The sequence below is a fragment of the Epinephelus lanceolatus genome, chromosome 9 (genome assembly GCF_041903045.1).
Source record: "Epinephelus lanceolatus isolate andai-2023 chromosome 9, ASM4190304v1, whole genome shotgun sequence".
Lineage (NCBI taxonomy): Eukaryota > Metazoa > Chordata > Actinopteri > Perciformes > Serranidae > Epinephelus > Epinephelus lanceolatus.
This window is the reverse complement of record NC_135742.1, coordinates 35530750-35548711: the sequence shown is the minus strand read 5'-3', so window position 1 is coordinate 35548711 and position 17962 is coordinate 35530750. Positions and strand designations below refer to the sequence as shown.

The following is a 17962-nucleotide window of genomic DNA, read 5'->3' as shown; positions in this document are numbered from 1 at the left end:
GCTGGAGTTTATGGAAAAGATTAAATGCAGTGTTAAACGCCACTTTCTCCACAGTTCAGCTTTCCTTCAGCGAAATCCCACCCAGCCTTTAGTTCATATGTTGGTCTACGTCTAAAAGGTGACAGAGCTCGTATCTGATTTCTCGAATCTGATTGAATGTGAAGCGGTGAACAATACGGCGGATGTGGAGGAAGAAAGTGCCTCCACATGTGGGTTTGGAGTGTGCGGAGCTTTGGCCAGGGGGACAGTATTGATGTATGATGTGCAAGGCTTTTAATGTGAACAGAGGCTGGCGGGGAAGAGGAAATGTTCCTATACAGATATCCATCACTCTCAGCTCATCACCTTGCTGCCTCGTGGCCATGACATCATAGTGGACCGGGACAAAAACCGGAGGAAACGATTGGTTCCTGATGTTGAAGCAGTGCCTGCCTGAGGCTTGTGGCGGCCACATCAGCAAACAAGCTGTTGGTGTCTGGATTATTCTTGATTTACCACATAAGGAAATTACAAAGAAGTGTTTGTGGAATATACGATAAATTCCGGATATCGCACGCATATTTCTCTCTAATTACATTTAGATTGTATTTACTTATGGTTTTAAATGAGCCAGAATTAGTCTAAAAGCCTGATATCCAACTGTTGTTCCTGGCCAGATGTTAACAAGGCACTGTAGAGATGGAAGAAAGTGACACATCCTTTAAAAATTAAAACACACACTGTAATGATTATATACAAAATAGCACAGCACACAACCACTAATTAATAATACCACAGTGCAACACACGGCAGTTAGCTAGCTAGCTAGTTTGGAGACTTGGATTCGACCAGCATGTATTTGTTGAGGCCTTTATGTTGTTATGCCCACTGTTGACTTGGGCCCCATGACATATTATGTGAAGCCAACAGTTTCAAACTTGGGTTTTGAGATGGACAGTGATTTTTAAATTTGATCGGCAAATTGGTGCAGTGGTTAAGTCCAGCTTTTTTCATCTTATGCAGATGGCAAAGGTTAAGCACTTTCTTGCACAACAGCACTTTGAAACAGTAATCCATGCCTTCATCACATCTCGGCTGGATTACGGTAACACACTTTATTTTAGAGTCAGCCAGTCCTCCCTCGCACGTCTCCAGTTGGTACAAAATGCTGCTGCTCCATCCCTACGCTCCTGCTTGGTGCCTCAGGTCAGCTGATCAGCTGCTCCTGGAGGTACCGAGGTCCAAGCGGAAGCTCAGAGGGGATAGAGCTTTTTCTGTTGCTGCTCCTAAACTTTGGAACGACCTAGCTTTGTGCATCAGACAAGCCCCCTCACTATCCATCTACTCTTGTTTTAGTGTTTTTAATTGTTTTATGTCTTGTGTTTTTTATGTTTATGTACAGCACTTTGTTCCGGCTGTTTTTAAAGTGCTCTATAAATAAAGTTGAGTTGAGTTATTACTTGTTATTTGTGCCAATACTTAAGAGGCTGTATATGAACAGAAGATAATTACAACAGTTAATTTTCAAAATGGTGCTCTGAATGAACCCAGGGCTACTGTAACAGTATTATATTAGAGGTTGATGACTTGATTTGAATAAAAGACAGTCCCTTTTTTCATTTGTCTTCTTTTTCTTCCTTCTTTCTTCCTTTATTTTCAATTTTCAGTGTTCAGGTAATCAGAAAAATAGTAACACCTTCTGAGGGTCGATGTGTAACAAGATATTAAATTTTAATTTGCGTTTAATTTCTGGGACAAAGTCTATCGTCTTTCGCAATACTGGGACAAATGCTTTCTCCGTTTACCCTAGATGTCTGGTCATATAACATCTATGAGCATGTTAAAAGTAAAATTCAGTTCAGCTCATTTCAAGGGCTCTCAGTGAATGAGGAGAGAAGAGGCTTATAGGGTATATAGAAAGTCTATATGAAATTGATTGGCTCAGAATGAAGTAAGGAAGCAGGGTGAAAATGGTTTTGTATAAATAAGGAAATAAAGCTGAAATGATTAGTCAACCAATTCCTTGCTAGATAAAAAAGTCAGCACGTACTGTGTTGATAATTGATTAATCCTTCAAGTCATTTCCCAAAGATCTGCTGCTTTTCTTTGTCTTGTGTGACAGTAAATTTAATAGATTTGAGTTTTGGACTGTTGGTCAGACAAAACAAGCACTTTGAAGATGAGACTTTGGGCTTAAGGGAATTATGATGGACATTTTCCACTTTTTTCTCTGACATGTTCTAGACCAAACATTTAATGGATTAATTATGGAATAATCAGCAATTGTTGAATTCTGTGTGTGCAGTGAATTTGTCTTGAGCTGGGAACTGAACCTGATTTAGATTTAATGGTTCAGCAATTATAGCTATGTTGTTTCTATGTGTTACAGATTGTTTTAGTGCCTCTAAGGCATACTAAGGTTACATCTTAGTATTTTGTATTGCCTCAGCAGCAGGGGGGGTTTAAACCTCTTGACCTGATGTGATTGTTGTAGAAGAAGAAGAGAGAAGGAAGGAAGTTAACTAAAATTTAATGTGTAAAAGCCACTGGAGTCTTGACTCTTCTAGAAGCAAAGTTGGTGACCTAACTGGACCATGGTGGTCAGAACGAACTGCGTGGACACAATGGGACAATATAAAAACTTCATATCATAATAATCCTCGTCAGAATGAGCGCTATTCACAATATTATCCTGATAATCATCAAAATATGCTTAAAACGTTTGACTCCAAAATATACTGGAATCACTTTACATTTTGTTAAGAAGCAAATATTTTTATTGCATCACAGATAGGACACACATCTTTATCTAGTAACATCCCTTTAAGTAAAAACAACAACAAACAATCTAAAAAAGTCAGGTTTTTTAACAATTTGAAATGTCATATCTTACGATATGAAATCCGTAAATGCTTGATTAAGATCTTCTGTGTTTGTTGAGGTTGGTGTGTATGCAGCCTGTTTATGCAGAGTCTTTTTGATTGTTGGTTGCCCAACAGTCTCTCTGGGTGCTGCTGGATATGATATTCATGATTTTCCCTATAATGGAAATTCACCACGATCAACTTATTGTGAGTGTGTCTTATTGCAGTCCCATCCCTACTGGACACAAATCTGTGATCTGGAACTGGCAACTTTAGGTTTACAGCCTGGTACAAAAAGCGGTTTTAGTCTCTATTGCTAATTTCACCCTTCATAACAACTGTGCTGGAAGTGAATTTTTTTGTGGCTCACCCATTTACATTTTATTAAGGCTTCAAGTTCCATGTAATTGAGGGCGGGCTACTTTGAGTGACAGACTATCTGTCGATAGTGACCTTGGCTTCTTAGTCAGGTCCTCCCCTTGCTCCACTAGCACCGGCCTCTTACTCCAATATGGTCACTTCTGGCTCCCAAAAACCAAGATGGCTGTGGTCGGAGTGCTGAACTCGATGCTTAAAACAAGAATTCACAAATCATTGGGTGATGTCACAGTCTATGGTTAACGCACATTATGAACACAAATAGATTATATGTAAACATATTGCATAAGTACAGTTGTAAAAAAAATGGCATAAGATCACATGAATATTAACAAGCTGAGGCCCAGCTAGTTGCCATTCTCGAGACGACCCAGCTTCATTGCTTTAGTGCCTCTTCAACCAGCTTCCATCCATCTGTCTTTCCAGCTGTTCTATGGTGATGAATCTGCTCCCTGAGCCCCAGCCCCACTCCAGCAGAGAGCCCTCTTGTAGAAAGGCCTGTGGAGGATATAATGAATTAGGTGTCTACCCAGGGTTCCCTGACCTCCGACCCATGACATCATCAATCAAGGAGGTCCTACACTTAAGTGAAACGGTGGGCCCCAAGCCTGGAACGCTTAGCCCGGGCCCTGCCGGCAAGCAGGGGCCACTGATTTCCACTTGTTTTTATTTGTTTTCATAATCCCTTAGTGTTCGTCCTCGCTGATGTGTTTGGAAGGAATACACGACTCTGTCTATAATTTGTTTAAAGCTGGAAGGAGAGAAATATAGAGCGTTAAGTGAGAAGAGGACTTGAAGATGGATGAAAAAATGGCAGACATGGCCCCCTCGCACATATGGAAAACATTTCTTTCCCTCTTTGCTCCTGCAGGGTGCAGCGCTTTTGCTGGGGGTCTGATGGTATTTTAAAGAAAAGGTACGAGTCTGGACGAAGTGTATATCTGTGCTGTGTATTTAAAGGTCTTCTGAAATGTGTTGTTCCACAGGCCAGCGTGAAGTCTTATGAGCTTGGCAAAGTTCAGGTCATTGTTTAGCTAACACTCCAGGCATATGTGGATGTGGAGGGGTGTTTTCTTGTTACTTCCACTGCTGCCTACATATACGTGCACAGAAGGATTGTGGGATGGTGGTTAGATCTCACCTGTTGTCCACCCCTCCTTATCTTTATCCATTCCTCCTTCTTCCCTTCTCTGTTTCCACAAATGATTTACAATCTGTGACTTCCAACAGTGGGAGGGCGCCTTTTTAAATGTTATACTGCTTACCTGTGTCTTTTAATACACATATAGCTACATTTTTGCTTGGTACATGTTGCTCCATATCTGTATATAACAGCAGCAGTGTGATTTGGGTTTGGCTGCATCTGATGCCTGTTTGTGCACCTGGTCTCATTTCATTTCATCAGATGTGAAAGATTTACTCTGATGGTTTCACCAGTTGTAAACATTGCGGCTGGATCTGTAATGTCCCGGGGTGAAACAGGGATGAAGCAAGGCTAAAGTATGTTTTTGGGTTGTTTTTTTTTTGTACTTGAGTTTGTTTCATTATGTGAGCATGCATCTGCTGCGGAGAGCCAAAAGAATTAGTTAATTAATGGTTCATGCATTAACAGAAAATGAATGTTATTGATTAATTCAGTAATTTGTTATGATAAAATGAAAATAATCTGTAGTTTCAGCTTCTTTAGTTTAAGGATTTGCTGTTTTTTTTCTGTTTTCTTATTCTAATTTTATTTTATTTTTTATTTTTTTTAGACTGGTAAGATACAAGAGGAAAACTGGGAAATTGTGATTGTCATTTTTCAGACATTTGATTTTATAATTAAAAAACACTACATTAATCTAGAAGAAGATTTATTTAGGTTTTATATGTTAAAAATAGACAATGAAAATAATCCCTATCTTAAAAGTATGAATTTGCAGCAGCAGTAGTTTGGAAATAGTTTGAAAAAATGCGTTGCAAATGTAACAATATGGCAAATTTAAGCATTATAGTGTAAAAGGTACTACATCATTGTTATGCATAACAAAAAAAGTAGAGCATACTTAATTTTAAAAAATGTAAAGATGAAAGATAAAAAAGCTATAGCTACAGATATATGCCAAAACAGTGCACTTAAAAGATATAAACAAAAACAAATTTAAAAAAAAACAGCAACAGCACTTAGATAATAAAAACTAGACTGCAGTCTGTTACTTCACTATACGTATGGCTGCCTGCAGTGAGGCCTGTGGCTCAGTAATATAGATGAGGAGCAAAGTGAGGAGTGGTGTAATGGAGTGCTGGAAAGAGAGAGCAGCAGGCTGACGAATGGAGCCCACAGCGTCTTTCCGAGTGTCAGCAGGAGCTTCCAGAATGATAACCTCTGCTCCGCTCAGCTTCCAGCACCACGCAGCAGTTCCTGTGGGTTTTTTTTTTTTTTTTTTTTAACTACACAGTTCTCATCTCACATCTTACCTCACACTCCTCTTTGTGTTCTCTATTCCCACCTCGCTGTCCCTCCTCCTCTCTCTTATCGTCCTCCTCACTCCCAGCCAGACTCGGGTCCCGGCCCTCTCCTGTTGGCTGGATACGAGGACGGTTCCCTGTTGCTGTGGGACGTAACCCAGAGATCCAAGCTGAGCCAAGTTAAAGCCCACCCTGAGCCCGTCATGTGCCTGACCTTTGACACCAAGCGTCTGAGCGGCATATCGGGCTCCTCTGAGAAGAAACTCTCCTCCTGGATGCTGGACAGTCAGAACAACCTACAGGTCAGCAGAGGACAGGCTTAGAGGGGATAGTAGTGTTGTCGAGTCTAGTCCAGTGGTTTCCAAACCTTTTTGTCTGATGAATCCTCACAGCTCTGTCAGATGAACTAATATCACCTTTGTTGACATCACCTAACACTATTAATTATCACAGCTATCAATACACTGTACAATCATTTTTGCATACAATTGAAATATCACTATTTAGGTAGGTTTGGTTAAGTCTGCATTAGTACGATTACTGAGAAGTGGCCAAAGCTAGAAATTTAAACCAATTATGTATTAGGCTACTTTTGGGTAGCCATTATGTTAAGGGAACTTTTTAACCTTTTTATACATCATTATTATGAGGTAACTATTTTAACTATTTATCAGTTACTTTAAGCTAACCTTTTAGCTAACTTTTTAAATGTTTCTCCATGACCTTAAGCTAACTTTTTAAGCGTTTTATCTATCATTATTAAGCAACTATTTTAACTATTTATCAGTTACGTTAAGCCAACCTTTTAACTGTTTATTCGTTACTTTACTTTTGTCCATTACTTTGAGCTAACAATTTCCATTTATCTTTTAGTTTAAGCTAAGCATTTTAACCTTTTATTCATTGCCTTATGCTAACTTTTGTAACAGTTTATCCGTTACATTTAGCTTACTGTTCAGACTTCTCTCCTCACTTCCTAACTACTTTACTTGCATTGTTGATCGCAATATGAAGCGCTCAGGTATTACAGCTGACTACATATGTGGATGCATAAGTATTTTTTTTTTTTTTTTCATCAAGTTACTGCTGTTTTTTCAAATTAGACATAGAGGTTATTCTACTATCTTTCTAAGTATGCCTTGGCAACTGCAGAAGTACCCTCTGGGGTATAAGTTACCGTGGTAGAGTAACCATTATTATGTCCATGTGGCCTGCTGAAGTGTCCCTGGTTATTGTCCTGAACCTACCAACCTGCAAACCAAGTGTTACACAAGTGAGCCAGCTAAATGCCTTGAATTATTATAAGGTATTGGTGGAGATGGGAGGAGAGGAGAGTTGCCTCTCTCCAGGCTCTCTTAGAAAACATCAGGGGCCAGAGAGGAAGAGGCTCAGTAGGGCTCCAGGGGCCATAAATCAGCTGCTGGTTACACAGCGTTGGCAGGGCCAGGGGCCAAGGGCCGGGCTGAAGCTGTCACTCCGGACTGAAACCACCCACACACACAATAACACATAGTCACACATTAGGCCTGGATAATATATAGTTCTTGATTTAAAAAAAAAATATGCATCAACAAAACAGGAAAATTCATGTTTATGGACCTAATTTAGCAGTTTGAATTCAACAACATTCCTCTTGTCTGGGATACTGTTAAACACAGTACATGCAGGTTCTTGCACACATGATAAACTTTACACTACACCCCATGCCAGAGCATCTTCTGCCACACCAAAAGAGACACGTCAAATTTGTACCATAATTCATTTTACATAACAGCCAACGCTTCAGAGACTTCACGCCTCATTTGAAGCTATATTTTCTCTTGATTTCATGAGCAAAAGGGAATGCTCCTATTTTGCAGCCAACCCCCATGAATCAGAGCAGAAAGGAACCTGAGGCTGATATAGTACACTCCAGCACAGTGAAGGGGTATTATTCTTTCCGAGGCTTTTTACAAGTGAATGCTTGAATTAGAAATATTTGCAAAGCCTGATTTTTTTTTTTCACCCCGAAAATGCGTCTAGAAAAACATTACAAAGGATTTGATTCAATATCCCAAAAACAGGAGGAGAGTGGTTATTTGGTTTATTTTGCTCAAGCAACAAAATATTGATTCAGCATGTAACCCAGGATGAGGATGACAGGAAAAAAGCACAAGGAGAGGGAAAAGATCCAACAGGGGCTTTTAAATTATCCTGAAGTGCAGCTCAGTGTGACGTCCAGACAGCTATCCTCAGTTCTTCCCACAAAAGTATTTTTGTGTGGCAGCAGTAAGGGGGCGGAGGACCTGCCGGGTGGCGGACCTGGGCCCCGGGTCCTGACGGACGACCCGTGAGAGGTAATAAAAATATCAAAACCTCGGAGGCCCCTTAACCAAACAAAAAACACATCTGCAGTAAAGGGAACAGTAGTTCACAGTGGGAGGCTGCAATAAAGGCTGAGGAGGCTATAAGTGCCACAGCATCCCACTTCCCACAAATTACCCCTGCAATATCATAAGAGTATGGTGCAACTGGCTGGCAAGGAAGATGGATGCTTTTTGTGAAATGGAGGGGAAACTGAATGTGACACAACGCAGTGCAGTTATGATTTAGTGAGGCTGAAAGGCTGTGAAGTGAGCTTATCAAGGCCGGATAAAGACAGATAGCCTTAGGAATGGAGGTTAATGTATTACACATGGCTCCCAGAGGCCTTTATCTGCTGTTTGACCTGGCCAGCCTGATATCTTTTCATAGTAATGAGGCATCATCAACCTTTTTTTCTCCTTTCTTTCCAGCATACATTTTTGGGAATGTGTCAGGGTGAGGAGTATGAGGGTGTGAGCGTTAGGGTTTACAAGCTGTTAAGCCAGATGGACATATATTTAGGCGGCCACTCAAATGTATTGACAAGTGCAGTGACGTGTTCTTCCAGGAGAAAGAAAAAGACAGAGGTCATGGACTGGAGAAAGAGAAAGCAGGCATAGACGGAGGGAGATTAGCAGTGTAAATCAAGCGTAGCTGACAGCAAGCTATTTCTGAGACTGATGACAGTTGTCTACAGGTGGAACTCCTGCCCCTCATCTTCACCACAGTGTAAAAATATCCCCACTCTCTCCTTTGCACCCCCCTTTAGTAACTTCAGTCTTCTGTGATTTCTTGCAGCCAACCCTGATGTGACCTGACTTATGATTCAGGTCATCTCAGGCCCAACTTCAGTCTGCTATTGGACTGATATATGTATGAGCTGCTGTCATAAAAATTATGGCACTCTTTACTGAGCCTCCCTCCCCTCTATTTTTCTGAATGGGACTGCTCAGCTGTTTGACACATCCATCTCCTGTCAGCCAGAGCCAGGCTCTGACAGGCAAGGTGACAAAAGGCTGTAATCTCCCTGCTGCTGAGTGTGATTCAGGGACAGGGTGTGTCAGAAATACCTGCGAAAAGCCTCCCAGCCGCTAGGCTCGAGTGAGTGAGCGATGATGGGACGTTTCAGTAGACGAGCGTGAACGCCAAAATCCGTGCCAAGACTGAGGGGGAAAGACGGGGAAAAAAGTGGAGCGAGGCTTGAGTGAGACCTGCCAAGTGGACGCTCCTTTTGAACGTCTCCTCTGTCGATGAGATACTACAAAAGAGGATCCCGAAGTGTGAGTTTGTGTTGGATCTGTTGTAGGCCACATAGAGTCTAGTGGGCCCAGCTGCTGAGCAGAGCTGGTAGCCTCCTGACAGCTGAAAAAGCTGGCGTTTAGACAGCGAGCCTGCTCTGTGTGTGTGTGTCTGCATGCTGTAACACAGGCCAGGAAGGAGTGTTCAAACAAAAAAAAATGATGAGGCCCAAAGACAGATTGTGTCTCTGATGAGATAGTAAGGAAGCAAGGGAAAGAAAAATGGGGTGTCGGATAAAATGAGCCAAGACTCCCCGGTTAGAGCCAGTGGATTTCATTACAGATTTAGACCTGGTAAATGGCAGTGCTTAAGTCAGCTGTGATTTCTAGGTGTTCATTCAGCCGTGGTGTAGCCTGACAGCAAGATCAACAATGCTGCTGCTGGAGAACATGGAATTAAAATGACAGCGCAGGTTAAACAATTTTCTTTTTAAAAATAAATAAGAGTTATCCGAACACAGAGAAATAACATTCATGGGCTGCAAATAATTGTCATTTTTATTACCCATTAATCTGCTGATTGTTTTCTCAGTGACTTGATTTGTCATTTAGTCCATAAAAAATATCATCTTTTTTTCCCAGAGCCCAATGTGACCTTGAGCAGATTATGAGACAATGGGCCCCACCACCTCTCTCACATAGGAGCAAGACGCACAGAGTTTGTGGTTGTTTTTCCTCTTTGTTGTTGTTATTTTGCCTCCCTTAGTAGCCGTTATGCATCTTCTAATGGTTTTATTTTGTATCTCTTTGGGGTAATTTTGTGTCTCTTTTGGTCGTTTTGTGTCTCTACGCAGTTCCTTTGCATCGCTTTGTGGTCAGTTTGAGTCTTTCCCTGGTACATGTCCATTTCAGTGACATTTTGCAAGTAAAGGCCAGGAGGGCCTCTGACACTTTTGGCCCCTAGGCTTGTGCCTGATATGAAAGTTCAATAATCCCTCCATGAACGTGAAACTTGAGATTGCTAGTTTTCTCTCATGGAAAGTCCAAAATATGAGTTATTTGCTTGTTTTTAGCCTGGCTATGTCCAAACTCTCAAACTATTACTTTAGAAACAATGACAAATCATTAATGGGTTAATAAATAGCTGTTTTCTGTTAATCAACTAATTGATATTTTTATCATTATACCGGATCCAATATAATATATCCAATGTATGTCTTCTGCTACAATGTTAATTAAAACATGGGCACATAAGATATATGACTATAACTGATGCCACTTGGGCAGCAACTAAAATTAATTTATTTTTATGATGTAATGATTAATCTGGTCATTATTTTTGTGATTAATTGATGGATTCGTCCATAAAAAGTTAATAGCAACAAGATTACAGTTTTCTAGATGATAAATTCAAATGTATTTTTTTTGTCCAACTAACAATCTTAAAGATTTCAGTTTTCATTTATATAAGACAGAACGCAGCAGCAGGACCAACATATTTGTAGTTTTTAATTTGATAAATTGAGTGAAACAATTAATTGCATTTCTAAATTGTTGGTAATTACTTTGCTGTTGATCAACTAATGAATTAATCAACCAGTCATTTCAGCACTAATATTGTCAAGCGCCACTTCCACATGAAATCACAGAGTAAACACTGATCAGTGGCAGCTCAGGAACCGCCATGGCTGCACATGAGCACCATTAATTTTAGATTATCGCTCAGGACAACCTTTTTTTTCCTCATCGCTTTTCTCTCTACTTTCTCAGACTGTAGAAAGTAAAAACAATTCACCAGCCCTGCTGAATGACCATTGCTACATCATTAGCCATTTACTGCTTACAGTTGACCCTTTAATGAAACAAATGCCTTTTCTCGACACAAACTATGGGAAGCAAAACAAACAAAAACAGACACTTTAACCCATCATTATCAGGCCTCTAATGCAGACCAGATGGAGAGCGGTAGGGGCATACCAACTTCTTGAGGTAATAACAAAGCTCCAAACAATCTTTCACCCCCCAGGTTTCTTTGTATCAGTGTATCTGGCTTGTTTGGTCTAACCAGTCACACTCTCTCTTGCATTCATGGTACCAGCAGTGACGGTTCGCTGAACAAACAAACAAAAAAAAAAAAGAAATCACATCACTGCCTGTTCTGAACTTAGCTTTCTTGCGCCGTTTTGATCAATGACATTCCTCCCCGCTCACTCTCTGCCTTGCATTCCACTTTATCCACTTGGGCTATGAGTACCTGGCTTATATCTTCCACATGCAGCTTGTGGATGGTTCCTGCCCGGAACAGGAGCATGCAGATAAATTCTCCACCATCTCCTCCCATCCAAGGCCATTAGTCTCCTTAGACACAGCTTATGAAGTCAATTATACGCTGTCCAGTTTGATTTCAGCTCCCATTTCCAGATGTTTGCGTCCCATCTACAGGTCCAGGAGAGATCCCTGGTCCGCAGGAAGAGCACGTTCGCTCCTGAGGAATGCCCACCACAGCAGGCCCTTTAGATAGTGATCTTAGCCGCCATTCATTATAATATGTCAGAATGTTGCCCCTTTAGAGAGATTGATACAGTCCTTGGACACTGTAGATCACAGGGGAAGGGAGCTGTGGCTAATCTTTAGCAGGCAGACGTTACAACAGTATATTTATCGTGTCTCTTCTGCCGCTGACCAGACCTTTCAGTGCGAATGTAATTCATCAGCGGCGCTTAAAGCAACAAGGCCTCTGCAAACAAGCATTTCAGCGAGATGGTCTCTCTCTTTCTTGCATACTGCGACAAAGGTAACTCAAGCCCCGCTTCCAGAATAGGCCTCCCCTAACTCCAAACCAAATACTGGGACGCAGAGAGATCTGCTCACGGCCCTCGTGCCGTAATGTTTTATGGCCGATGATTGAGTCCCAGGAGTCTCCAGCCAGGTTCGACAGACATCCAGCCTCACACTTGGACCTCAGTCATCAGATCAGCTGATAGTCTCTCCCTGTTGGTGTTTGTCTTGGCCTCGCTTTCCTAGACGGCAGTGATTAATCGACTTACTGACCTAATTAGTTTGTCTGATTTTTTCCTCCTTATTTGCATAAACTATAGGGTGTGGTTTTCGGTTTCTCTAAAAATTACCATAAAGAAACGGCTACCCAGCACCCTCGATCTTTGCAAAGTGTTTACAATACATGTAAAGTTGTTTCAGCATGTGTGATTGGTACATGGTTCTAACTGCAAAGAAATGCTAAGATCCCTTTCTTCCTTTGTGGTTTAACAGCTCCAGGACTGTGTGACACTGGTCAACCCTGGGGTTTCCCAGCTGTGTATCAGGGGCGACGGGAAGCTTCTGGCCTCGGCCGGCTGGGACCATCGGGTACGGGTATTTGGGTGGAAGAAGCTGCGACCACTGGCAGTGCTTCAGTACCACACTGACATGGTCCTAAGCGTGGCCTTCTCTGACCACCAGGACTCCAGACAAAGACTGCTGGCTGCTGGATCCAAGGACCAGCGGATCAGCCTGTGGTCAGTGTACAACGAGGGAGCTGACACTGGCTGACCGTCTCTGGGAGGAAATATGGACTTTACTACTGATGTTGGTGTGACCCCAGGTGGTGTCTGTAGCCAGTAATATTCCAGTGCCATGTTTTGATAACTGGACAAATAGACTGTGTATTATGTTCATATAGATATTGTCTCTTGATATCGAGTTCCTGCATTGCATACTTTGCCATCTAGTGTCAAGCAATTTTGCAAGTGGAAGCAGCGCCCATAAATAACTACAGCTAGTTAATTGCTTTGGCATGAATCATGTCATTACATGGGGCTGCTTTCAATCTTCAGACCAACTGTCTCCCCCTTTGCTCTTAAGAGCAAGAAAAATACAGTATTAAAACACGGGACATACAGTGATATGCCACCTACACTGTCGGGGTCAGTTGTTTATATTTTTAAAAACAGTAGCATTTGCATGGAGACTGAGTTTGACATGTTCATCCCACACAATGAGCCCTGTCAGTTTCTTAATAACCTAATTTGACTTAATACAGTTAATGCTGCATCCTGCTAAAGGGTTCATGAAGAAGACACTGACCAAACATGCTGCTCCGCATTCACCCTAAAGGTCTAGCGTGTTGGATTTAGTGAGATCTAGTGGTGAGGTCGTAGGTTTGCAACCAACTGAAACTTCCCCTGTATGCCACGCATTTAGTAGAAATATGGTGGCTGGCGTGAAAACACAAATGGCCCTATCTAGTGCCATATTTTGTTTGTCTACTCTGGGCTTCTGTAGAAACAACATGGCGGACTCCGCGAAAGAGGCCCTGTTTCATATGTTGATTTATACGGCTCGTTCTAAGGTAACGAAAACACGATTCTTATTTTCAGGTGATGAAACTGATGGTAACTGATGAAGGCATAGTTATGAACGTTATATACCATTTTGGCTAATACATCTCTATAAATCCTACACATTGGACCCTAGAACAGATTTTATTTTGTTCTTATATGAACTGAAACTGTATTGGTAACTACCAACTTATCATACTGTTTTCCTGTAATAAATCCAAATATAATTTTTCAAACAGTGTCTACATTTAATGTCTGAAATGTATGACTCAGTATTTATAATATATAATAATAATTATAGTAACTGCAAAGCCTTGATAACTCTGGGTTTGGTTCTTCTATTCATGCATTTTTTACACTGCATGTATCTGGCATAGTGCACATTTTCTACTTTAAGACTAGACTTCTATTGTGTATACAAATATATACACCTGTATGTTTCTGTCAGAACTTCTTGGGCCAGCCCAGTCTAACTTAAAATGTCGGGCCAGTTTAAATATCTGATATATTTCAAATAGTTACTTAGGAATTAGCTGTCATTTTTGGCCCACTGTTTGCTGAAGCTCTTTGCGTGATGCTCTGTGCGGCTATGTGATTGTATTGACTTATCTGATTGGAGATTTGCTCCAGTGGACCTGAATTTGATGCATAGGTCGCACCTGAGCAGCTATGTAATCTTGTGTTGTTATTCTAGCAGGTCTTAGCTTAACACACAAGCCCTCCAGCCTGACCTGAGCTGTATTTGTCAAACAAGGTTAATCACAGCAGGCACATAAAGAAGGGACGGCTGATGGTTTAGTGAAGCCGCTGATCTGCAGATGTTCTCCTTGGTCAGCATTATCTGTTTATAAGCTGATTTTCTTTATAAGTATTACCTCTTTGAAAATTAAAATGGATGAAGAAAAACAGTGGAAATCTACATCAATGTAACCATCATGTTCAAGAATTTCAAACAATTAAAAAAAAAAACTTTAATGTCTCTAAGAGGAATCGGCAGCATTTGCATTTTAAAATAAGACAATTGATAACTTCTGCATTTTCTTTACATGCAATTCTAAATACAGATGTCTTTTTTACAAATGGACATTTGTCATGAACAAGGCCAAGGGTCCTGTTGTGAAAGTCCCAGAGAAAATGGAGAGGTGTTGTTTTTCTGTCTGCTGTCTCTAATAATATCTCTGTGAGTCAATGAGCAGCATGGGAGCTCATGTGTTACAACACTGTGCAGAGAGGCCGGGGGCCAGGGCTTCAAACGCTTGACGTTCTGCTTCATAAAGGCTTTGTCTCCTGGGATGACCCCAAGTTGAGAAGCTCATCGTGCTGTACAGGAAAGGCCTGAGAAATCAAAGAGCCAGGCGAGCATTATGGCCACGAATCATTAGTGAACGGAGGAAAGACGAGGTCATTTGCAAGACAGGCTGCCTTACCGTGACGCTACTGTCATTGAAAAAAGTATGGAGCTGCTATTTTGGTGGGTTTTCTTGCTTGTTTTCAAAGTAATGTTCTTGATGAGTTGTGTTTGTGCTTGCTGAAAACCCTTTGACATCATTTTAAAAAAACGTGGCATAAAATCTTTATTTTGCTTCTTTTTCCGAGTGCCTGGTTTTAATGGCATGTTTTCCTTGTTCCCTGCAGAGCTCCATCTATACCTTTTGTGTCTGACCCCACTGGTGACATCTTGCATTCATAACAGCTTCCTAACTCTCCTGTTGGCTTTGAACAAACACCACCAGTGGCGTGGGGCAGCTTCCGTCCATTCTCTGATAAATCAAATGCTGGGTCCATTGGTGCAGATGTTTGCTGAATGGAGCAGACGGCAACCCACCGGCCTTAGAAGTGCCTGGTGGGGTGGTGGTGGACCTCGTAAATCACTTCATAATGGATCATTTAGGAAGTCAATAAATGGACAGGGAGACCGTCTGCACAATAGGCCCAGTGCTTCACTTATCACCTAACGTGTGTCTTCCTTGGCCTTGAAGGTCAGAGGTCAACCTGGCTTTGGGATAGGTCATAATCCGGTGGGTTGTGTGTTGGTATGTGAGTGTGTCTGTGGTTGATGCTGTCACTGCCTGAGCCTTTAGGTGTGTTTATGGACATAGAAGACGTCAAAATGAGCCTGATTCTCTAGAAAACATAAATATAGAAAAAGGAATGATTTGAAGAAAATAATTCCTTCTGTAAAAGCCAAAACTAATGTTCCGCCTCACGGGCAAGTTGGTTTTATTTATTTTTTCAAATGTGACCTAATACAAATGTATCACGGCTCTTGCCCAGCTGCAGTGATGTATTTTGATGTTCTGCATAAAATGTCCATCAGCAGCCTCATGCACACCATAAACCGTAATACCTTTTGTATTAGCTGAGAGGCCACAGGGGGGAAATGTGAACCATGTGTTCTGTTGTTTATGTGGAGGACTCTGATTGGTTTACCTGGCTTGTTTTTAATAACTGTCCCCAGATACGGTGGGCAGGGAGGCAAGGTTCAGCACGGGCCGGTCATAACAGATGTTCCAGATGCAGGTGAGTGTCAAATGATGCCTCAGGTTGCATTATCATCCATCCTCTGCCTCTTCATACTTCACTGGCAAGTCCTTGGCACCGTTGCTCCTGGAGCCTGAAACATCTGGGTACATGAATGTAACTGGGCTTAAGCAGCTTGCTCTTTTCCTCTGTGTGAAATGAAGGGTACATGAAAGTATTGTGCTTGAAAATGGCCTAGGCCTGTTGAAAACATGCCAGAGCCTATTAAGGTGCATGTGTAGAAATGTAAGGTGGAAAATATTTTCCAATACAGGCACCACACTGACAATACTAGTTGGTATTGAGGTGCAGTTCATTATATGTCCTCTAGTAGGCGCAATTTCTCTGATTGCCACTTTGAAAGTTTGCAAGGATTTGTCACATCTGTAATCTCACCCTATTTATATATATCTTTTTTCATTTAAATTCAGTAGAGCTAAGCTTCATTAATGTGCCAGAGGCAAAGAATCTCCTGTGTGCTTACTTGAATAGGCTCCTACAGGCTGCAGGGCAGGGTTACAAAATGAGGGCGGCCTCAGGCTTCAATGTCAAGTCTCCCCAGACTGATGCATATGACACCAGGGACACTATTTATTAAAGAGTGCAACATGTGAAGAACATTTTCATCGCTGGATATGGTTTCATTCAAAATTGTACAACTCAGCGCAGGCGATGAGAAGAAAAGAGAAGACTGTTTCTTTATGTATACAAATATAAGATACTTCTAATCTACTTTATTTAAGTACTTGAATTCAAGTCTGCTTTGCACTTCTCTGAACTTTTTAACCTCACTTCAGAGGCAACTATTAGTGTGTTTACAGATGAGATTGAACATGCAAGACTAGCATGTAAACAATACATTGTTATAACATTTAAATTTAATTAAAGTACCCAAGCTAAAACTAGGTCCACTTTGACTCAGTTATAATAATTCAATATGATAGAATAGGTCTCTCAGGGGGCATTTTTCTAAGTACTTTTGATACATATTAACAAAATATTTTTAAATACCTTCACTCAAATTTCATTTTCATTGCAGAGCTATTGTGGAACTTTTTTATGTTGCAATATTACTTTTTTTTTTTTTTTTACCCAATTACAGGATCTGAATACTTCCTGAACTGCTTTATTGTAACCGCACTGTGCTGTTTATTGGTGGAAATCATGTCCATAATAATTTGTACTAGTATTAATCACTATGAATTTAATTAAATGACTTTGTTACTGAAATAACTGTCGGTTGTTTCCTAATTGCGGTTGACAGTTATCTTGTAGCCTACTAAATAGGCCTACAATGTGCATTGGCAGTCTCACTGATGTTTCCTCTGGGTTGTGAAAGCTAACTTTAGTCCACATATCGATTTTAACCCATCTTTCCTCGAGTGTCACCCTTTCCCAACCCCCACGAGCCCCGGCGGTGCACGAGTTAACCCGAATTTTGGTCTCGCGGTGCTTCCGGACTTCCGGCTGGGTGCTCCTCAGCACCTGCAGGCCGGCGACGGTGCACACCAGGCAGCTTGCTGACCAGAGTACACCGGGACACGAAACACCGAACACACTGAGTAGGCGAGTACCGCATTAAAAAAGAAATACAATTATATTTGTATTATTCGTTATTTGGCCTAATTATGACTCGACGTGAGAAACACCATTTTATTAAGTTACCTGACAGCCTGTTGGAGATAGAGAACCAGCCAGTGAAATACAAAATGTAAAATAGTAACTACGCAGCTAATGTTTCCGATATAAAGTAAAAGCTTTAGTCGCCACCCAAACAAACAAAACAATTCCACAACCAATTAGTCGCGTTTAAATGAGTGGAAACATTATTTAACCTTTGACACCTTTACACGCC

General features: G+C 41.2%; 1 protein-coding gene across 5 annotated transcripts in view; it reads left to right on the top strand.

The window, feature by feature from the left end:
* The window catches only part of gnb1l (guanine nucleotide binding protein (G protein), beta polypeptide 1-like), a 34809-nt gene extending 20986 nt beyond the window's left edge, over positions 1-13823 (top strand). For all 5 annotated transcript variants that reach the window (XM_033618820.2, XM_033618819.2, XM_033618822.2 and 2 more), the window contains exons 6-7: positions 5756-5971; positions 12521-13823. In XM_033618820.2, coding sequence (XP_033474711.1) covers positions 5756-5971; positions 12521-12799 — 495 coding nt within the window. In that variant the 3' untranslated portion in view covers positions 12800-13823. The remainder of the gene's footprint in view (positions 1-5755; positions 5972-12520) is intronic.
* Positions 13824-17962: the final 4139 nt, after the last annotated feature.